The sequence below is a fragment of the Aegilops tauschii genome, chromosome 4, assembly GCF_002575655.3.
Source record: "Aegilops tauschii subsp. strangulata cultivar AL8/78 chromosome 4, Aet v6.0, whole genome shotgun sequence".
Lineage (NCBI taxonomy): Eukaryota > Viridiplantae > Streptophyta > Magnoliopsida > Poales > Poaceae > Aegilops > Aegilops tauschii.
Genome location: NC_053038.3, coordinates 495325829 through 495348119, shown reverse-complemented (window position 1 = coordinate 495348119; position 22291 = coordinate 495325829). Strand labels below are relative to the sequence as shown.

The 22291-nt window shown below is 42.5% G+C and overlaps 1 protein-coding gene across 13 annotated transcripts; it reads left to right on the top strand.

The window, feature by feature from the left end:
* Positions 1-2127: 2127 nt before the first annotated feature.
* LOC109776016 (uncharacterized) lies at positions 2128-21024 on the top strand. Of its 13 annotated transcripts, none has more exons than XM_073497131.1 (9): positions 2128-2730; positions 2824-2892; positions 3342-3512; positions 3913-4052; positions 16789-16852; positions 17164-17335; positions 17832-19507; positions 19600-19834; positions 20633-21024. In XM_073497131.1, the coding sequence occupies exons 1-3, from the start codon at positions 2528-2530 to the stop codon at positions 3469-3471; spliced, it is 402 nt and encodes a 133-aa protein (XP_073353232.1). In that variant the 5' UTR covers positions 2128-2527; the 3' UTR covers positions 3472-3512; positions 3913-4052; positions 16789-16852; positions 17164-17335; positions 17832-19507; positions 19600-19834; positions 20633-21024. The 13 variants fall into 13 exon arrangements, with proteins under 13 accessions (XP_073353232.1, XP_073353230.1, XP_073353234.1 ...); XM_073497133.1 differs by lacking the exon at positions 17164-17335 and having other exon boundaries at positions 2136-2730; positions 17832-19246; positions 19336-19507; XM_073497128.1 differs by lacking the exon at positions 17164-17335 and having other exon boundaries at positions 2136-2730; positions 2821-2892; positions 17832-19246; positions 19344-19507.
* Positions 21025-22291: the final 1267 nt, after the last annotated feature.

Sequence of the window (22291 nt, the reverse complement as noted above, 5' to 3'; positions counted from 1 at the left end):
GACTCATCGTCATTGAAGCCTGGTTCAGGGGCTACTGAGGGAGCCCTGGATTAGGGGGTCCTCGGACAGCCGGACTATACCCTTTGGCCGGACTGTTGGACTATGAAGATACAAGATTGAAGACTTCGTCCCGTGTCCGGATGGGACTCCCCTTGGCGCGGAAGGCAAGCTTGGCAATACGGATATGTAGATCTCCTCCCTTGTAACCGACTCTGTGTAACCCTAGCCCCCTCCGGTGTCTATATAAACCGGAGGGTTTAGTCCGTAGGACAACAACAATCATACCATAGGCTAGCTTCTAGGGTTTAGCCTTTACGATCTTGTGGTAGATCAACTCTTGTAATACTCATATCATCAAGATCAATCAAGCAGGAAGTAGGGTATTACCTCCATCGAGAGGGCCCGAACCTGGGTAAACATTGTGTCCCCCGCCTCCTGTTACCATCCGCCTTAGACGCATAGTTCAGGACCGAGATCCGCCGGTTTTGACACCGACAGCGTCGATATGGCGGGTGAAGCTGTAATGGATTTTCTGATTCAGACTCCGATACAAGATCTTGGTCTTCTCGGCCAAAATAATATACATGAAATAATAGCGATCGCCTATTGGTATCTTTGATGGGAAAGAAGGAAAATTGTCTATGCTGAGCTAATATAGAATTCTAATAAAATAGTATCATACATCAAAGCTTTAACAACAGATGTTGTCGCCTCATTAGCTCCAAAGGAAATGATAAAGAAAGATGGATTGCTTAAGCCACCAGCTAGTTTTGTCAAAAGTTAATGTGGATGCAGCTTTTGATCAAGACCACATAAAAGGTGCATCGATCTGGACCTGTGTCCTTCGTGATTCATCTGGTAATTTACTAATTGCCACTAACTAAAAGATCAACATGTATATATATATATGTACTATCTACTGAAGCTATGGCATTGCGTTGGGGTTTATTTGTGGCCAAAAGTGGGATGCAACAAGTTGTTGATCAACTCAGACAACTTAAAAGTCATGGATACTATGAAGAATGAAGGTTGATCAATGGGGATAGCAACGGTGATTTTCAATGACTACTACAATCTTGCTTGCAAGTTTCCTCATATATTTTTTATAATGTCGTAGCTCATGAGCTAGTTAGGATCCCATGAGAGCTCCTTCTTGCGTGTGGATGGATGATGCCCCATCGAAGTTTCTTCCTCGTTGAACGATGTAACCATCGTCACTTGCTAATAAAAGGGAGAGGAAATTATATAACAATGGTATAGATATAAATTGTAATAGAGATATGAAAGAAGGTTTGTTTCTCCAATTTGTTTGTTTGTATAATGTTTTTTAGTCGTTCGCCTCCTAGGAATTCACTATTTGATGCATTTTGCGTCAAATAGTCGGGGCATCGCATAGGAGGTTCATGCAGCGAGCGCAATGGGCAAGTCCCTAATTTATAGCGGTACGTAGAGGCGTTTTGTTCCGGTTTTAGGAACGTTTCAGATGGTTCCCAGTCCTGACTGGTTTTTTATTCCTTTTTTGTTCTATTTACTCGTTTTTCCGATTTCCTTTTTTGGGTTTTCATTTTTATTTTCATTTTTACGTTTTTGTGTTTTATGTTTCTTTTTCTTCCTTTTTGTTGTTTCATAAATTCAAAAGTTGTTTGCGTATTGAAAACAATTCAAAATTTGAAAATTTTGTTCGTGTTATCAAACACAATGTTCATAAATTCAAATATTTGTTCACGTTTTTCAAAAGTGTTCGCAATTCGTAACATGTTCAAATATTTCAATAAATATTCAATTTTTGTTCATGGTTTTAGAAATTCCGCATGTTTGTCAAAATTTGTTTGGAATTTCGAAAATTCTTCACACTTTTTAATAATTTTTTTAAAATTCAAAAATTGTTTGTTTTTTTTTCAGGTTTTCCAAAAAATGTTCGAAATTCCAAAAATGGTTCAAAAGTTTTAAAAAAATAAGGTTCCCTCTTTTTTCAAATTTCGTTCACAAATTTTGGAATCATAAGCTACCGTATTTTTTTGAGAAGGCAGAAGATACAGTAAGGCGCTGCAGTATTTATTTTTTCTGACCGTTGGTGCGTGGCCTCCACTTACCAAAGTTGTTCTTCAACACAGGAAAGGAAAACCCAGCCCAGTAGCCCACGCAATCGTCCGTCTCCCACACCAAGCAGTCGTCCGTCTCCTCCGTCTCCAACACAATCCGCCGCCGCTTTCTCCTCCCATCCCCGTCTCACATCCCGTCGCTTCCGCCGTCGGCCGATTGAGTGTTTCCCGAATTGTTCGTCCGCCGTCCCTCCCCGCACTCAGGCACGCGTACACCCATCTTCCTCGCTCGCCTGGTTCCGTGGTTCGTGTACGATTCAGAGCGGAGTAGGGGATCAATTGATGTCAGGTTCGGCTTCCATCCAAACCGGCCGCCGGCCAGTCCACCGAGGGGAGAGCCCAGATTGTCCACGCGAAACCCTAGACCCCGCGCGCGTACCATCTCCGCCGCCTCGCCCAGTTCTTGCTCGCCTCAGCTCGCGGGGATGGAGCAGGACGCGCCGCCCGTCCCCTCGCACCAGGCCCAGGACGGCGGCGCCGTGGACGGCTGGGCGCGGAATGACAGCGAGCCCCCTCCCGTACGGCGCTCAGGCGGAGTGCCCCGAGGTCGTAGATCCTCCTCCTTGCCGGCGCTTCCGCGGCCACGTCTCCACTGCCGCCTCCGCGTGTGCGACCCTCAACGACGACTGTGCGTGCCCTTCAACCCTCTGTCTGGTATCCATCGATTGTATTGTCATTTGTTTCTGATCTGAGTATCTAAATCCATGGATGGTGGCAGCAGTGGGGAGGAGCCCTGCGACGACCTCGACGACGCCTGCTCCCCCGACCACAACCGCTGCGTCCAAGAAAGGTATTAAACCAACCACACATCCCTCCTTCAAGAATCAAAACAACCATACATGCTGCCATGAACAACAATACATTACATTGCGTTGTTAGGACAAGCGAATCCATATGGTAGTAACGATTAATAAGATTAGCAGCCTTGGATGCAGTGAACTGGCTAGAGAACTTCTCAATCCAGACTATTGCTGCTATAGATCTACTCTGCTCCGCCATTTGGTAACTAAATTGCAATGCAGCAGTTGTGTGGTTCACGGTTTATGCAGCAGCTGTTCTTCTACCGATCTGTTGCCCGATTGTGTGTGGTAGGTTAATTTACTGGGTAAACTACACAGCTCAGTAGCATGCAATGCGCTGGGATGACTGGGGAAGTCACATGTTCAGTCAGCCATTCCCTGCCTGCCTATGGCTATGTGTTCCAGCTATATCCTTCTAAATTCCACTTGTTATGTGCAGCCACATGGATTGGGGATATGTACCTCGGTTTGGGTTTAAAGGGGCAATCTTTGAGCATTTGTATATCAACTATCGAGGATCTCAGGTTGACATGGACCGCACTATGATCAAGTGCATTCTGGTGCTATGATGATTGTGACAGAAGATGTTAGCTGTAGAAGCAATCGCTATGTAAGTGTGACGTCTCTTTTGACCCTGATTTGTTTATTTTTCAAATCATTAATATTTCCATTGCTTTCCTTGCATAATTGCTCTAATCTCCAGAAATTTTGTGTTCATAAAAATTGCTAGTATATGGATCATGAAATTGTATTGAGCAGAATAGGAAAAAGGTCATTTGATTAATGGAATAGATTATGCCTTGACTCTGCTCAATACAGGTCTCAGCTGTGATAATGAAATTGTATTGAGCAGAACAGGAAAACATTTGATTAATGGAATAGATTATGCCTTAACTCTCTTCAAGATAGGTCTCAAGTCTCAACTGTGATAATGAAATTGTACCGAGCAAAACAGGAAATATGTTATTTTTTTAATGGAATAGATTATGCCTTAACTCTGCTCGTGATAGGTCTCAGCTCCAATATTAAAAATCAGTGCACCTGAATTACGACACAATTTTTGTCATCTGGAACTGCACTTATAAGGTGTTTGGTCTGAAAGCTACACTCCTGAATACAATGTGATATAAAAGGTTCATGAAATCATCAGGTATGGAAATGCTTGACCGTTTTTGTAAATTACTTAGTACAATATTATCAGTTTGTTTTTTGCATTATTTCCCAGTTCTCTTGCAGTACTATTCAACAACCTATCTTCCTGCCTACTAGATAAAAGAGGGGTTTTGTTTACTTAACATGGTTGCCTGATTAACATAGTCATGGTTTCTGTTAGTTATTTTTTCCACTACCGTAGCAACAACTTATCTTCCTACCTACCAGATATACTACTCCTTGATTGCTTAGCTCCCGGTTTAAGAAGCTCCACCATTCTTTTATATGATATTAGAAAAAAGTTGAGTTCTAACTTTGTTGAAAGGCACACACAGTTCTGATGTTCTGGGGCCAATGTTCATTTCTAGAGGCAAATACTCCCGGATTTCTTAGTGAACTATAATCCCATCTAGATAACCCCCCTCGATATAGCTCCCTTTATTTGCACGACACAATCTAGCATATGACGGCTATGATTTGGATTGTGTGTGTTTCTCCAAAAACTAGGATTATATGCCTGAGAACAAACAAATAAAGTTATAAACTTACCTCAAAGCCTATGGGTTGACTGAAGATTGATAAATAGTTTCAGATGCGATATGGTCTCATAACAGTAGAAATAAACTTCGAGGGAAAGAGAACCATAAGTATAGGTGACTGCATAGTAGAAGACGTGTAATCGTGTTGCACTATACTGTCTTTATAGAAGCCGACAAAATCAGAGACATCCTAAATTTGGTTTTCTGTTCTTGTCAGTTAAGAAAAGAAACATTTACTCTTGGATTATCAGTAAGGGAATATGCCTTATTAGCATACTCTTATGGTGGTTATTATTGGTCAACGTTGTGAGGAAAAAGAAGAATATTCAGATTTTTCTATTTGTGGTTATATCTTTTGGATAAACAATAGAAGGGTAAACTGCAAAGAAGAAACATAACGACCACCAGTAGTTATATCTTTATTTTGAATTAAACTAAAGTTGTCATGATTGCAATATTTTAGAATATTCAGATTTGTTCAAGATTTATGGTGATTATCACATTAACTCTGAAACTGAACTATTTGTGTCGGGCCAGAGAAGCGTAATTTCAATACAAACTGCAATTGCTTGCGCAAGAGAAATCAACTCAATACTACAATTTTCCATATGAATGTAGTAAGAGGGGGCGTACCATTGTAAACCGATGTAGGGTGAAGGCTAGCCGCATCTTTGGCGTGTGGTCAAACCCGACAAGCTGCAACTATGTGGAGCATCCACATTACTGCCACCACATGCTTGCTAAAACAGTTAATATGTTCGTCCCCGTACATCGGCCACATCTTCGGTGAGCATGCTTGATGGCAAAATCGGGAAACTATTGTTGTATTGAGTATCCAGAGGTGATAACCGTCATGAAAATCACTGCATGGATCGATGATATCCCACACGGGCATCTCAACAGTTCTATTTGGGCCTCATTCCCCTAACACGCTAGTAATTGTCTCCTTTCGTGTATTTCTCTTAGTCTCACACCCAAACACTTCATGATCTGAGAGAGGGAATGCCAACAGCCATGGCGGCAGTGTCCCCTCCGTCCATTCATGCAACTTGAGAGGCTCTAGCGATGACACGTGAGAGGCATCGGCGTCACTAAGTTTGCCACCATCCTAGCCGCGACGACAATGCGATAGAGCATATAGTGGAGGGCAGAGAAAGATAGTCGAGGGAGATGGCTCATCAGAAGAATCCAGAACACGTGGATGACCAGTGTAGTAGAGAAGAGGATGAGGGGGAATTACTAGGGAAGCCCAAGGGGACAAGCCAAGTGAGGTAGCCTCAGGTAATGAACAAGGCGGGGAAGCCGCATGTGATGACGAACTTGATAAAGAAGCCATTAGAGGTAGAAGAAACTTCAATCCCTAGGAAGTAGCGAAGAGGACCAAGATTAGACATAAGAAATCCACTATGATGAGCCTTCACAAAGGCAAATGTACTTAGAGCCATAGCCAGTGTTATCGAGATATAGAAGAAGAGTTCGACCATGAGTTGAAAGGTGGACAAGTGTAGGATCATGAGCATCGAAAACTAGCCGTAGTCACCATCGAGACGAAACGTTCACAAACCAGGCATGAGAGGTTTGGTTAAGGCCATAAAAAAGTGACGAAGAAGACAAACCATGTCATCAAGAAGAGAATACCCAGGTGGTGGCTACATGTAGACCTCATGCAACTCAACATTAAGGAAGGCATTCCTGACATCAAGCCGAGAGACAGACCAGTGGCGAACATAAGCCACAATGAGAAGTGTGCGAAGGCCACGGGAGCAAATGCTCATTGTAGTCTTGGCCATGTTCCCAAGGAAAGCCTTGCACCACTAGATGAGCTTTGTAACACTCAAGAGAACCATTAGTGTATTAACATTATAGACACACTTACAAGCGATGGGACGAGCACAGGGAGGAAGAGAAATGACATCCCATGTGCCGATGCGCACAAGAGCAACAATCGCATGCCGCCATTCGGGATGAACAGATGCGTCATGATAAAAAGTCGTCTCGAGAAAAGCGGCGCCAGAATAACCATAGTGGTCAATAGGCGGAAGCGAGAGCTCGAAAGCCATAAGTAGGCTGAGCTGGAGGCGATGCATTGCCAACAGGAGAGGACATTGTAGTAGATGGAGATGGCTCGTCAGAAGGATCCATAACACGCGGACCACAAGTGTAGTGAAGAAGATGATGAAGGGGAATCATTGGGGAAGCCTCATGGACGAGCCAGGTGAGGTAGCCTCAAGTAATGAACGAGGTGGGGAAGCCACATGTGACGACGTGTGGGGTCACATATTGTAGTAGATGGAGCTTTGTAACACGCTGGGATAGGTGGGCGAGGGCAATAAATGAGCGATAAGTGTATCGGGAAAATTGAGGGAAGTATCCTCAATTGGGGGGGGGGGGGGGGCGAAGCAGAGGATGGACGTGCATAAAAAGGATGAGACTCAATGAGAAGTCACATATCGAGAAATGCGCATACGATGACTGACAAGATCCCAACACTGATAGCCCTTGTGCTCATCACTGTAACCTAAGAATACATTCAACAGATTGATCAGACAATTTGGTGCATGAAGAACGTAGCAAACACAACCAAACAAAGTGTTTAGTACTCCATCCGTCTGAAAATACTTGTCAGAGAAATGGATGCATCTAGACATATTTTAGTTCTAGATACGTCCATTTTTATCCATCGGGGGGGGGGGGGGGGGCGAAGCAGAGGATGGACGTGCATAAAAAGGATGAGATTCAATGAGAAGTCGCATCTCGAGAAATGCGCATCCGACGACTGACAAGATCCCAACACCGATAGCCCTTGTGCTCATCACTGTAACCTAAGAAGGCATTCAACAGATTGATCGGACAGTTTGGTGCGTGAAGAACGTAGCAAACGCAACCAAACAAAGTGTTTAGTAATCCATCCGTCCGAAAATACTTGTCGGAGTAATGGATGTATGTAGACATATTTTAGTTCTAGATACATCCTTTGTATCCATTTGTGCGACAAGCAATTCTGGACGAAGGGAGTTGTCAGGGGAATGCCCACAAAGACGCCCGGAATGTCACCATGTAGAGCAAAGGAGGGATGATTATTGATGAGGTAGGTGGCTACGATCATCAACGCACTAGCCGCCTCATGAAGGTGGCGATGCTTGCGCTTAGCAACACCATTCTGACCACGAGCACAAGACGAGAACCGAGCAAGTGTGCTTTTCTCAACAAGGAATTCGTGCAGCAAATGAGGGATATACACACAAGCAGAATCTACACGAAAGACATGGATATGAGTGGAAAACTGAGTATGAACCAAGGTGGCAGACTTCTTATAGATAGACCTCACTACAAGAAGGCATAAAATATATCGACTTGTGTCAAGCGATGGCCTCCTTTCAAGGCAAAGGCAGCTGGATCCCAAACATCAGAGTGAACAAGATCGAAAGGACGTCGAGACAGAGTCTCGCTCTAAGGATAAGGCAATTGAACGTGTTTACCCAACTAACAATCTTGACTGTCTAAAGACACATTACCAGAGACAGATCAAAGGAGACCACGTCGTACTAAGGATGAGAGTCAAGAACCACACATGCGACTGGGACGATCATGCCAGAACGAGTGGGTAGACGAGGTAAGTGAGTCGAAGGGACTGGCGGCGGGTGTAGCAGAGGGAAGGCGAAGCCTGGCACACTCCAGAGGGCGCGTGACTCATAGCGCTGAGGGCCAACACCAAGTAGAGAACCCGTGTGCCGATCCTAAATCGGAACAAGAGTCGAAGTTGAGAATGACCCTACAACCAAATTAAAAATCTAACCTCCTGAAATGAGCTGACTGTTAAGTATCATTAGCAGTAAGAACATGTACATGAGAATTTAGAGGGCCATTGCGGTCTCGACTGCTTGTGCGGCTATGGCGGCGCGCAGCAGGTAACACGAGATGTGGGATTGAGGCGTCACACATAGCAGGCGAAGGATGCCCAGCTGGACTGGTAGGGAGCAGAGAGTACACGTGAGGTGTGGCAAATCTGGTATCTGCATGTGGGTTTGTTACTAGGCTTGGTTGGATCATAGTTATGATTTGTGATAGATTCCTTCCTTTGAAGATTGAAGCAGGAGAACTTTAGGGTGTAGTATGATCAACCTGAGATATATCGGATTTATATAGGTATAGTATGATTGGCATGAGTGTGGTATTGGTGGACTATTGGATCATCTTGGATATTACTACTTGGATTCTAGGTTGGAGGTAACTTGGGCATTTGGATTTGTGATATTTTGACCTAAGCTTAGTAGCTTGTATGTGCACCATATGGATATGGGCATGTAGATGATAAATGGATCGGAGTTGGTAGACTTTGATGATTTTGCTAGCCCTCCTCATATGTATTGGACTTAGATAACTATGGTACTAGGCTTGGTTGGATCATAGTTATGATTTGTGCTGGATTCCTTCTTTTGAAGATTGAAGCTGGAGAACTTTAGGGTGTAGAGTTATCAACGTGAGATATATCGGATTTATATAGGTATAGTATGATTGAAATGAGTGTGGTATTGGTTGACTATTGGATCATCTTGCATATTGCTACTTGAATTCTAGGTTTAAGATAACTTGGGCACTTGGATTTGTGATATTTTGACCTAAGCTTAGTAGCTTGTATGTGCCCCATATGAATATGAGCCATGGAGATGATACAAATGGATAGGAGTTGGTAGACTTCGATAATTTTGCTAACCATCCCCAAAAATGTTATATACAAGATCATCATGGTCGTGGAGGGAAAACTAGGCATGACTCAACCCAATGTATAATAAGAAATATGATTTTGACCTTGCGAATGGAAATACATGAACATGCAGCGCCAACGGAAAAAAATGTTAATTTAGGGGATTCTGGTACGAAGCCACCTTGCAAGAGGATATTGAGTGCAGGCAACCCTACGTTGGTGAAGGACCCTTCCTTGGCGTCGGGGGAAATGAAGTGACAGGGGTATTAAGACCGTGAGGGCAAAATTGGGACAAGTGACTCAGCTCAGGGTTCCTCTTTGCAAGTTCAAGTGAAAAGGCAGAGGATGGCAGGGCGTGCCGCTCTTGATAGTGTTTTCATTGCTTCTTCATACCTCTCGTGCACTCTCCGTTTCCCGCCGATTCGACTTGGCGTCCTTACCTTGTTTGAGGGTTATGTGTCACGGACTTGGTTCCGCATCCCACGTTCCCTTGCTGGGAGTCCCTAGCCTTGGCAACAGGTAGCGACGTGCACTTGGGCGCTTGGCGTCCTTGCGTAAGTTCGGGGGCGGTGCCCAAGCTTGCAGCTATGGCGACAACTTGCATGGGAGCAGATGATGTAGGAACAAGGCAGCACACGAGTAACTCGCAGCCAGGGAAATGATACCTAGCCGGACATGCAGGCAGTGGAGAGTACACGGGAGGTGTGGGTAGGGGTGAAAACGCTGCAGGGAGCGTACTGCTGCTGCCGTTAGTTAGCCTTTAGATCCTGAGCCGAGTGGCGAGGGTATGACGATAGGGGAAGCGGGGAAGATTCCGTCCTTTGAAGATTGAAGATGGAGAACTTTAGGGTGTAGTATGATCAACCTGAGATATATCGGATTTATGATTGGCATGAGTGTGGTATTGGTGGACTATTGGATCATCTTGGATATTACTACTTGGATTCTAGGTTGGAGGTATCTTGGGCACTTGGATTTGTGATATTTTGACCTAAGCTTAATAGCTTGTATATGCCCCATTGGATCATCTTGGATATTACTACTTGGATTCTAGGTTGGAGGTAACTTGGGCACTTGGATTTGTGATATTTTAACCTAAGCTTAGTAGCTTGTATGTGCCCCATATATGGATATGAGCATGGAGATGATACAAACGGATCGGAGTTGGTAGACTTTGATGATTTTGCTAGCCCTCCCCATATTTATTGGACTTAGATAACTATGATACTAGGCTTGGATTATAATTATGATTTTTGCTAGATTCCTTTGAAGATTGAAGCTGGAGAACTTTAGGGTGTAGTATGATCAACTTGAGATATATCAGATTTATATAGGTATATATGATTGGCATGAGTGTGGTATTGGTGGACTATTGGATCATCTTGGATATCACTACTTGGATTCTAGGTTGGAGGTAACTTGGGCACTTGGATTTGTGATATTTTTACCTAAACTTAGTAGCTTGTATGTGCCCCATATGGATATGAGCATGGAGATGATACAAATGGATCGGAGTTGGTAGACTTTGATGATTTTGCTAGCCCTCCTCATGTGTATTGGATTTAGATAACTATGATACTAGGCTTGGTTGGATCATAGTTATGATTTTGTGCTAGATTCCTTTGAAGATTGAAGCTGGAGAACTTTAGGGTGTAATATGATCAACCTGAGATATATCAGATTTATATATGTATAGTATGATTGGCATGGGTGCGATATTGGTGCACTATTGGATTATCTTGGATATTACTACTTGAATTCTAGGTTGGAGATAACTTGGGCACTTGGATTTGTGATATTTTGACCTAAGCTTAGTAGCTTGTATATGCTCCATATGGATATGAGCTTGGAGATGATACAGATGGATCGGAGTTGGTAGACTTTGATGATTTTGCTAGCCCTCCCCATATGTATTGGACTTGGATAACTATGATACTAGGCTTGGTTGGATTATAGTTATGATTTTTGCTAGATTGCTTTGAAGATTGAAGCTGGAGAACTTTAGGGTGTAGTATGATCAACTTGAGATATATCAGATTTATATCGGTATATATGATTGGCATGAGTGTGTTATTGGTGGACTATTGGATCATCTTGGATATTACTACTTGAATTCTAGGTTGGAGATAACTTGTGCACTTGGATTTGTGATATTTTGACCTAAGCTTAGTAGCTTCTGTATGCTCCATATGGATATGAGCATGGAGATGATACAAATAGATCGGAGTTGGTAGACTTTGATGATTTTGCTAACCCTCCCCAAGAATGTTATGAGTACAAGATCATCATGGGAGGATGATTTGGATTAATTGGAATAGATGACAATTTCTATGGTATGTGCCTTTTTGGGGCAGCTGATCTTGCTTTTATTATGTGTTGGATGCAATAGTAGTAGGAGAGTATGACTTATGAAGTGATATTATATTCGTGGACAAATATATCTTTAATAAACCTTGGAACAATTTGGATTTTACTTAGGTGATTGTGATCTTGAAAAACAAAATCTCGTGGATGATAACTTCTAATTTTTGTATCTATAGTCATCAAGTGCAAGCTTGCTTTATATTGGACTTTCAAACCGTGATACTAGGCTTGGTTGGGTCATGATTATGATTTGTTCTAGATTCCCACCTTTGAAGATTGAACCTAGAGAACTTTTGGGTGTAGTATGATCAACCTGAGATATATTGAATTTATATAGGTGTAGTACAATTAGCATGATTGTGGAATTGGTGGACCATTGGATCATCTTGGATTGAATTAGTTGTAAGGAAACAAAGATCTTTGAGTAATAGAAATGGTGTTTGGTTAGATGATAGAACTACTTGGATTCTAGGTTGGAGATTAATTGGGCACTTGGATTTGTGAATTTTTTTACCTAAGATTAGTAGGTTGTATGTGCCCCATGTGGATATGAGCGTCGAGATGATACAAAGGGATTGGAATTGGCATACTTTGATGGTTTTGATGGCCCTCCGTAAGAATGTTGTGAGTGCATGATCATCATGGAAGGGTGGTTTGGATTAATTAGAATAGATGGCAATTTTGTTGGTATGTTCCTTGTTGGAGTAGCTGATCTTGAGAAATGCGCATTCGCCGACTCACCAGATCCGAACACCGACAACCCTTGTGCTAATCACTGTTAACCTAAAAAGACCCACTCAACATATTGATCAGACAATTTGGTGCATGAAGAACGTAGCAGAGGCAACCAAACAAACAAAGTGTCTAGTAGTTAGGAGAATGCCCACAAAGACGCTCGAGAGGAATATCACCATGTAGAGCAAAGGAAGTATGAATGTTGATGAGATAGGTGGCTACGATCATCAACGCACTATCTGCCTTATGAAGGTGCCGATGCTTGCGCTCAGAGCGGCACCATTCTGAGCCTGAGCACGAGGATAAGAGAACTGAGCAAGTGTGATAGCTTGCATGTGCCCCATATGGATATGAGCATCGAGATGATACAAATGGATCGAAGATGGTAGACTTCGATGATTTTGCTAACCCTCCTCATATGTACTGGACTTAGATAACTACGATACTAGGCTGGTTGGATCGTAGTTATGATTTGTGCTAGATTCCTTCCTTTGAAGATTGAAGATGGAGAACTTTAGGGTGTAGTATGATCAACCTGAGATATATCGGATTTATATAGGTATAGTAGGATTAGCATGACTACGGTATTGGTGGACTATTGGGATCATCTTGGATATTGCTACTTGGATTCTAGGTTGGAGATAACTTGGGCACTTGGATTTGTGATATTTTGACCTAGGCTTAGTAGCTTGTATGTGCCCCATATGGATATAAGCATGGAGATAATACAAATGGACCGGAGTTGGTAAGCTTTGATGATTTTGCTAACAACCCCCCCCCCCCCCCCCACCCCCCACCCCAAGAATGTTACGAGTACAAGATCATCATGGGAGGATGATTTGGATCAACTAGAATAGATGGCAATTTCAATGGCATGTGCCTTTTTGGAGCAACTGATCTCGCTTTTATTATGTGTTTGTGCTAGTTTAGATGCAATAGTAGTAGGAGAGTAGTACTTATGAAGTGATGTTATATTGGTGGATAAATAGATCTTTAATAAGCCTTGGAACAATTTAGATTTACTTAGATGATTGTGGTCTTGAAAAAAAATCTCATGGATATTCTTCTAATTTTTGTATCTATAGTCATGTCATCAACTGGAAGCTTGCTTTATAAAATTGGACTTGGATAACCATGATACTGGGCTTGCTTGGATCATGGTTATGATTTGTGCTAGATTCCCACCTTTGAAGATTAAAGTTGGAGAACTTTTGGGTGTAGTATGATCAACCTGTGATGTATTGAATTTATATAGGTGTAGTACAATTAGGATGATTGTGGAATTGGTGGACTATTGAATCATCTTGGATTGAATTAGTTGCAAGGAAACAAAGATCTTGGGGTAATAGAAATGGTGTTTGGTTAGATGATATAACTACTTGGATTCTAGGTTGGAGATAAATTGGGCACTTGGATTTGTGATTGTTTTACCTAAGCTTAGTAGCTTGTATGTGCCCCATATGGATATGAGCATCGAGATGATACAAATGGATTGGAGTTGTTGGCAGACTTTGATAGTTTTGATGGCCCTCCCTAAGAATGTTATGACTTATACAAGATCATCATGGGAGGATGGTTTAGATTAATTAGAATATATGGCAATTTGGTGGTATGTGCCTTGTTGGAGCAGCTGATCTCGCTTTTATAATGTGTTTGTTCTTATTTAGATGAAGTATTAGCAAAAGCGTAGTACTTATGAAGTTGTATTATATTGGTGGATAAATATATCTTTAGTTAACCTTGAAACAGTTTGGATTTACTTAGGTGATTGTGATTTTGAAAAAAATATATCGGTGGATAAACTAATTTTTGGATCTATAGTCATCCAATGGAAACTTGCTTTATATTGGACTTAGATACCATGGTACTTGGCTTGGTTGGATCATGCTTATGATCTGTGGTAGATTCGCACATTTGGAGATTGAAACTAGAGAACTTTAGGATGTAGTATGATCAGTCGGAGATATATTGATTTGTATGGCTGTAATGATCAACATAATTGTGAAAATTGATGGGCTAAATCATCTTGGATTGAATTAGTAGTAAGGAAACAAAGATCTTGGAGTAATAGAAATAGTGTTTCCTTTAAGATTAGATGATATAACTACTTGGATTCTAGGTTGGAGATAACTTGACCTAAGTTTAGTAGCTTGTATGTGCCCCATATGGATATGAGCATGGAGATGATACAAATAGATTGTAGGTGGTAGACTTTGATGGCCCTCCCCAAGAACGTATGAGTACAAGATCATCATGGGACAATGGTTTGGATTAATTAGAACAAATGGAAATTTCGGTGGTATGTGTGCCTTGTTGGAGCAGCTGATCTCGCTTTTATTATGTGTTTGTGCTCATTTAGATGCAGTAGTAGCAGCAGCGTAGTACTTATTCAAAGATGAATCCAAGGGTGAAGGTTTGGTTTTGCTAATTTCAATCATTAAGGTTCATTAGTTATTTTGATATTCTCAAATCTTATTGGATGATGTTTTGGTGTTGAACTCGAGTTTTTTGGTCACTCATGAACGTGGAACTTGATCCATCAGACGATCGCAAATTCTCGACCCCTCTTGATTCTTCGCTTGCTCAGTACAATAATTTAGTCTCCAAAGATTCTGATTTGGATTATTATTATTATTGGTTGGTTCTCTAAAAATTGGGATTATATGGTTAGGGCCCGGGGTGACTTATCTTCTTGCCGACCTGCGTTTGGATGATCATTACTTTCTCTATTTAATTTTTTCCTCTCCACATCTCACCTTTAGTCAAACAATTCTAACTTGCATTTATTGGTGGTTTTCTAGAAATTAGGGGTTATACGGCTCAATAGGGGTACTTATCGTCTTACTGATCTATGTTTGGAGATCATTACTCTCTCCATTTAATTTCCTCCTTTGCATTGTTCAATTTTAGTCCCTTATAACAATTCTAATTTGAATTTATTGGTGATTCTCCAGAAGTTGGAATTATACAACCTAGCGGGGGTTGACCAAGCTCTTTAAAAAATAGTCTTAAGACCAAAGGCATTACCAAAAGCCGCCAACGGACCGACCACCGCCATGACCTCAATTTGCGCAAGGGTTTATGAACAACACCACATCATCTGTGTACAAGGTTTATGAACAACACCGGATCATCACCGCCATGACCTCCTGCATCACTGCTCGGCTAGGGCGAGGCTGAATCCAGTCCTGCTCCTTGTTACATCATTTGGCACAGTTGACCCAATGGTGTGGCATCTCCTCCAGCGGCGGTGCACCATCCTCATCATCACCACCACCTCCCTACGCCGCAACGGGTAATCAGCCAGCCGCGGTGGATAGAACGTGATTTGAGTCCACGTGTACAAGCACCGGGTAGCATAGGAGGCACACCTCCCCCTTGCCACCGTCAAGGCCGAAACCTGGCGAGAGGGAGACATGCATGAGCGGGTCGGGGCAGAAAGCACATGGCTTCACTAAGCATCTTTGTCGGCACCTCGTTGGGGTCGTCCACCCATGCCCTGATGACAAAGTACGAGAGGTCGAGCTTGTCGAAGGATTCGATGGCCATATGGTAGATTAGGCATTCGGGCAACAGTTCTTGGGCGGTTTGAGGCGAGAACTCCCACAGGGGATGCGTTGGATGGACAGCCTAACGCTGTAGCAGCATTGAACAGCCTAACTGCATCCACCCCACGAACCATGTCGAACCACCGGCAGTGCGTGAAGCTGGCGAAGAAAGATCCTAGCTTCATGAGAGAGACCTGAAAGTCGTTTGTTCGAAAGCTCCGGGAAGTCGTCCTTGATGCCATCAACAATTTTTACCAGGATTAGAGACGACCTCGTACCCGCCACCATGAGCACCAGCGCCAAATCCCATAGGTAAGAACATATCCTTGATGAGGTACCTCGTCTTGCGCGAGCGGGTGTTGCCCCTCCACCGGGTTGTACACGAACCTAGCCGACATGGAAGGCTCCAGCGACGAAAGGGCGGGTGGCTCCTTGTCGGGAAAGGTGAACCTAGAATTAGCCGGCGATTCGGGTGGTCGAGGGGTGGGGGGGGACCAGCTTGGATTGGACTGATTAGCGGCAGCGGGGGTGGCAGCTGCACTCACGGCCTTGGCGGTGGTCAAGGCGGGGCTAAGAGTAGTGATGGACTCATTAGCGGCGGCCAGGTCATCATGGCGGCGCATGAAGTTCCTTCTGAAGCACATCCTCTAGCCCAAGTGGTACATTTGTTCATTTGTGATATGTTCTGTTAGTGTTATGTTCTCGTTGTCTCTTGCTCTGTTTCTCTTGCCCACAGGTACATTTGTTCATTTTCGTAGACCTGCTATGTTCTATTGTAATTCGAGTTCAAATGTCAAGTTGCGCCGCCACAAAATGCTGCTACTTTAACTTCTGTAAGCGCAGGGAGTAGCGTAGGCGTCCGCTGCAGCTGCTCACATGGAACGTATGCCCTGTTGCAGCCTCGCAGGTACCCACATCTCTCCCTCCCTCCCTCCCTCCTCTCGATTTGATCCCCATAAATTCTCAGCTTTATTTCTGTGGATTTTTGTTTTATCTATGCCTGTTATGTCTTTGACAAAATCCAAGCAGATTGAGGGGAAGATTTTGTGCTTAGTTTTTTACTCAAGTATTTCATCTTTCTCTCAAATTTAGCTCCAATGAACTGAATTTTTTTGGCATCACTTTTTTTTCCTGGAGATCATATCATCTCATCTCACCACTCATGCCACATAACCTGGCGAGCTCACTACTTACTCATTCTATGTACCACATTTGTAGATCAGTTTAAGGTACTGTTAATGAACCAAAAGTTAATGTTGTTGGCCTTGCCAAAATGCCATGAAGCTTAACATTCGATAGTTCCTTCAAAGGGGTCCTTCAGCCTCCAAGGAGAAGGGAAGTGATGTCTGATAGGGAAAGAAACTAGGCGAAGCTCTGGATGCTCGATCGAGTACGCACCCAATTAGCACTCTACTTCGTCGGTTGTCCACTGAAATTTGCTCCATGACATCTTGCTTGCCATGTGGTCACCTTACCTCAAATTTGCTCCATGACATCTTGCTTGCCATGTGGTCACCTTACCTCAAATTTGCTCCATGACATCTTGCTTTCCATGTGGTCACCTTACCTCAAAATTGACATATTATAATCTATGAACTACTACAAGTAAACTATACAACCAAATGATTGTTCCAAAAATTCAAATTTGCACCATGCTTTCCACCTGATCTGCCAGTTTAACTATCTTAATTGTACCGCAGACATTTGATGTGTGGTAGTACGTGTGTGATTATAATCTCTACATAGACTTCATAATTATGCCTGACTTTTTCTGAGGAATTGTTGAAGTATGCCTTTTATTTGGGTTGTTTCTGCATTTGCAGTGTTGGAGGTGTTAGTGCAAGATTGTAGAGTTGGAAAGTATAGTAAAACGTCTGTTGGTGCAGGGACTTGGTGAAGCCATCAGCCTCGACTGTGTCTGCTTCCCCGATGGTTTTGACTTCTGACTAGTGATTCTGATGCATATTACTTGATGATTCGGTCTTTGTGGCAGCTTTCAGTTTGAACTGGCATTCAGTGGTTTCATCCTCTTTGGTGCAGCCTGGAGTTAGTAGTGTGCACATCTGAATCTCTTGACTTTTTCCTGAAGCATATTACGTGGTTTATGGTGCCTGCTAACTTGCATGCGATTTTTATGGAATCTGATCTCGTTTTTTGCTCCCAGTATATACAAAAGGCTAGAAGTAAATGATGGAAGATCCTTTGGTCTCAAACGAGGGTCCTACTTTCATACCCAAAGTTTGTATAGTAGATAATCAAATATTGGCCTTTAGCTTGCAAATGTATCACCTTATAGAAGTAAAGGTTGCATCTACATGAGCTCTGATTATCTCCATATATACTTGAATTGCTTTGGGGTCACGCTTGGATTTGTCAGACTACCATTCTACATGCTGTTCTCGATGATTACACTTGATTTGTTAATTTATGTACCTTATGTCAAAAAACATTATCCAAAATTAGTTTTTGGTATACGCAGACTTTGAAATTTGTTGATAGAGAAAGATCACGCCTAATTTGCTGGCTCTGTTGACACAGTACTGGCCTCCTGACTTTGTAGTTGGATAATGTTGATGACTCGGTATGCGGAGAGAGGTTAGGAATTGTTGCTATGGACTAAAACAATGCAGAGTTGAAGGTTCTGAACTGGGAACTTGAACAAACAGTTTGCCTACCTTTCTTGTCGAATTGATTTTTTTAGAAGTGAATGTTCTTCTGGTTGGTGCTTCTTCAGTGGGATCTGGACCATGGAATTTTCAATTGCATCTGCTTGGTTCACTGGGAATTTCCTAGTTTTAATTTGATTGACAACTAGCAAAACAGTCCGGCTAATTTGATGATTAATTCCTACTGATTGTACAATTTCAACTCAAGTTCCTGCTGATTCTACACTTTTCAACCCAAGTTACATTGTACCATATGCCAGTTTGTTTCATACCTCGTCCATCCTGGATTTTTAGACGCAAAGCATCTGGATTTTAAAACAAGAAATAACATGTCTTTAACAAAATTATTCACTCAAAGACCATGCCCAAGATTGGATCTCTCATCTTTACAGTAAATTTGGACAGCAGGGATCTCTCATCTTTACAGTAAATTTGGATAGCAGGGATGTTCAGTAGAAACGCTATAATAGCATGGAGGCATTGTTTCTGAACTCGAGCACACATGTGCTCTTTATCTGGGCGGTTCGTCATAGCGTTGGGATGCGGTGCATTTACTTTCTGTGTCAGGCTGTTGTTCACTGGAAAAGGGGGAAATGCAGAAATACGGCCGACGGGTATCTTGTATGGTGGGCCAGGTTTGTGGTGGAGGAGCACCTCCTTTAACGATTCAAAACAGGGCTGTGGCTCATGCCGTCATTCCCGTCCTGATCCGTGGCTCGTTTAGGGCCTCAGTAGCCGAGTAAATGGAGGGATGGGTTGCTGGGCAGAGTTCTCTCCTACCTCCGGCTCCTGGTTTTTCCTATTATCGAGTGAGGCTAGATGGGCGGCGGAGCTTCTATTCGAAGGAAACAAAGGCTAGCGCAGAAGATGGAATTTCTGATGCAATCGATTAAAAGGTATGATTCTGCAGTGCTTGTATTCTATTGGCCTCGGATTAGGTATAGCTTTTGCCTGAGTTCTGTCTTCAATTTCAATTTTTTCTAAGCAGAACCACCGTGCTCGAGGACGTTAACGATGGCAACGTACTCATGGAGCCACTACACTGCCAGTGGTCGCAACCGTTGCAGATCCGCTGCCGCCCATGGCGGCAGTGAGTGCGGAAGGCCAGATCTGTGCGGCTGATGGCGTGGTCGATACTGAAATCGATGGTTTACTGCAAGCATCCGAGCAGTCGATTACTCGATTTGTTAGATCGACCCAAAAGCCCCAGGATGGACTCGAAGGTATGAATTTATTCAGCTGTGCAGTCTGAAGAAACACGAAATGCAATTGCCATTACATGTGTGTATGTAAGAATTAAGATGTGGATATGTACAATTTATGAACTGTGGCAAACATATGGACCTTGGTGAACTCAGGTTGAGAGTGTCATTAGACAGTGGATGGCATACATAATGCAGTTGGAAAATTTTGCATTGTACTTTAAAAAATATGACATTGCACAGGTTAAAATTTGGATTACATATTCAGTATCCTAAATACTAACTCAGGTTGAGAGTGTCATTAGACAGTGGATGGCATACATAATGCAGTTGGAAAATTTTGCACTGTACTTTAAAAAAAATGACATTGCACAGGTTAAAATTTGGATTTACATATTCAGCATCCTAAATACATGGTCACAGTTTAAGAAGCTTTAGCAACTTAAGGCTCTCTATGAATTAACATCCATAATTATATCGACAGTGGTTGCTGATATGAGTAATGGAGCTAGTGTGGGCTGAAGTACAAATTTGACAGAGAATGTGGCAAGCTGTCCATAAATTGGGATTTCTATTCTGTTGTGTGCTGCATTGAAACTACTAGTCTGATATAATACAATATAATGAGGTTTGCAGTTCATGGCCACTGATAAAAGACTTGAAAAATGTTAGCTGGAATGCAGCAGTATTTTTATTTTTGAAAGCTTAGTTCATGAAGCGGGTTTTGTGTGATTGTGACTCCGTAACTTAAAATGGGCTGCTGCTGCTGTCATATATTTATATCTGTAGCTGATGGCATATCTGGTCTTGCGTGCACAGTGAGGATCGGTGCTGCCGCACCAGGAAGGTCACCTTGTCCTAATCGCACTAGTGCACTGGAGAAGGCAATTCATGGTTTTGCGGAAAATCCAGGAGATGATGTGATTGTCCCTGCACTAGGAACAAGCTTTGATTGTTTGAGTGAAGCCTTCGACTATTGCCATTGGACTTTGATTCTTTTGGGTGAAGCATACGACTTTTACAAGCTTCGATTCTTTGACAAATCTATATTTTAGTAATCCTCCTTGTTTCCTGAAACTGATGTATAGTGGTATGGAAATGGATTTCTAAAGTGACAGTAAATTAGACAACTATTTTACGATGTGTAGCCAAAAGCCAAAAGGATAATTGCACTATTATTAGAACCAAATATGATTTCAGTCTGGAGAAAATCTGCCTTTTCTTCTTCCTTTGTGACTTCCAAATCAAAATCAAAAGCCACTGGGTTGTACTGTTTTTCAGTGCATCTTGAAAGTTGTTAACACAAAGTAGGAACAAATGACCCAATTTCTTTGCCTTCATTTTTGTTGGGTTTGCTTTCTTTTCACCTTCATTCTGTACTTTTGTGCTTTTGTACTGACTTTGCATGCTCCGAATCCTAGTATTTTGTATGCACTAGCAAGTTCACACTTAGATAACTATTCTTGTGATCACACTGAAGCTGTTATTTCACCATTGCAAGTTGTACTGATTGTCACCGTACTTTGTGAGCCGTGCTGTCGTCATGTTGTAGCGATTTTTCCTGAGAACGATGAACTACCATCTGTTTTCCAATTGATCTTCAGATCTTCTCGAATGCTTTATGTTTACGGAGGTACTGCCACATCTTAGCTTTTGCAGATGAATTGATATGCGTCTTGGGTTGGCTGACCAAACATGGTAACACTGTCGACTAAATATCGCTGAGGTTTCCTTGACTGCATTCATATCGCAGACCAGACCGCGTTCAGAAAATAGTTGAGTGCAGTATTTGAAACATGGCGTGAAGCCGTAAACCATCTGTACACCTCAACTTGAGTTTGAATCTTGAATTTCGGAACGGGAAAAGCTTTGGATTTAGAATAATGGCGCAGACATAGCTTTGGATATACTTCCTCCGTTCCTAAATGTAAGTCTTCTTAGAGATTTCAAATGGACTACCATATACAGATGTATATAGATATATTTTAAAGTGTAGATTCACTCATTTTGCTCCGTATGTAATCATTTGTTGAAATCTCTATAAAGACCTATATTTAGTAACGGAGGAAGTACTAGGCTTGGTGCTGAAGAGCCGGACGCCCAACTATAATTCAGCGAGATGTTTGTAGAAGAAGGCAGCTTGGCAGGTGGGAGGCGTTGGAAACGACAGCCCAGGTGTTAAAAGGAATAGGCCCAGAACGACAGTCCACGGCTAGATGCGCCAGATGATGATTGATGGAAGGGTCTGCTTGTGGTTAAAGACACGCGGGTTATGCTCATTCCAAATTTCCCATGTGAGTAACATTGCAAGGGATGCCAGCGCCTTACGCTTACGCTTAGAGATATCATGATGTATGAGGGAGTCCCACCAGGACAACACTTAACATCGGCGAAGTCGTTCCAAGAGGCCGTGTCAAACATGTGAGGTCCAAATCAATCCTTCACCATGTTCTAAATCCGGATGAAGTAGCAGCGTAG

Excerpts from the sequence above, each read along its gene's own strand:
- LOC109776016 (XM_073497128.1), top strand. The coding sequence starts at position 2,528 with ATGGAGCAGGACGCGCCGCCCGTCCCCTCGCACCAGGCCCAGGACGGC. Across the intron at positions 2,731-2,820 it reads TGCGACCCTCAACGACGACT|CAGTGGGGAGGAGCCCTGCG; the intron begins GTGCGTGCCCTT and ends GGATGGTGGCAG. Across the intron at positions 2,893-3,341 it reads AACCGCTGCGTCCAAGAAAG|CCACATGGATTGGGGATATG; the intron begins GTATTAAACCAA and ends TGTTATGTGCAG.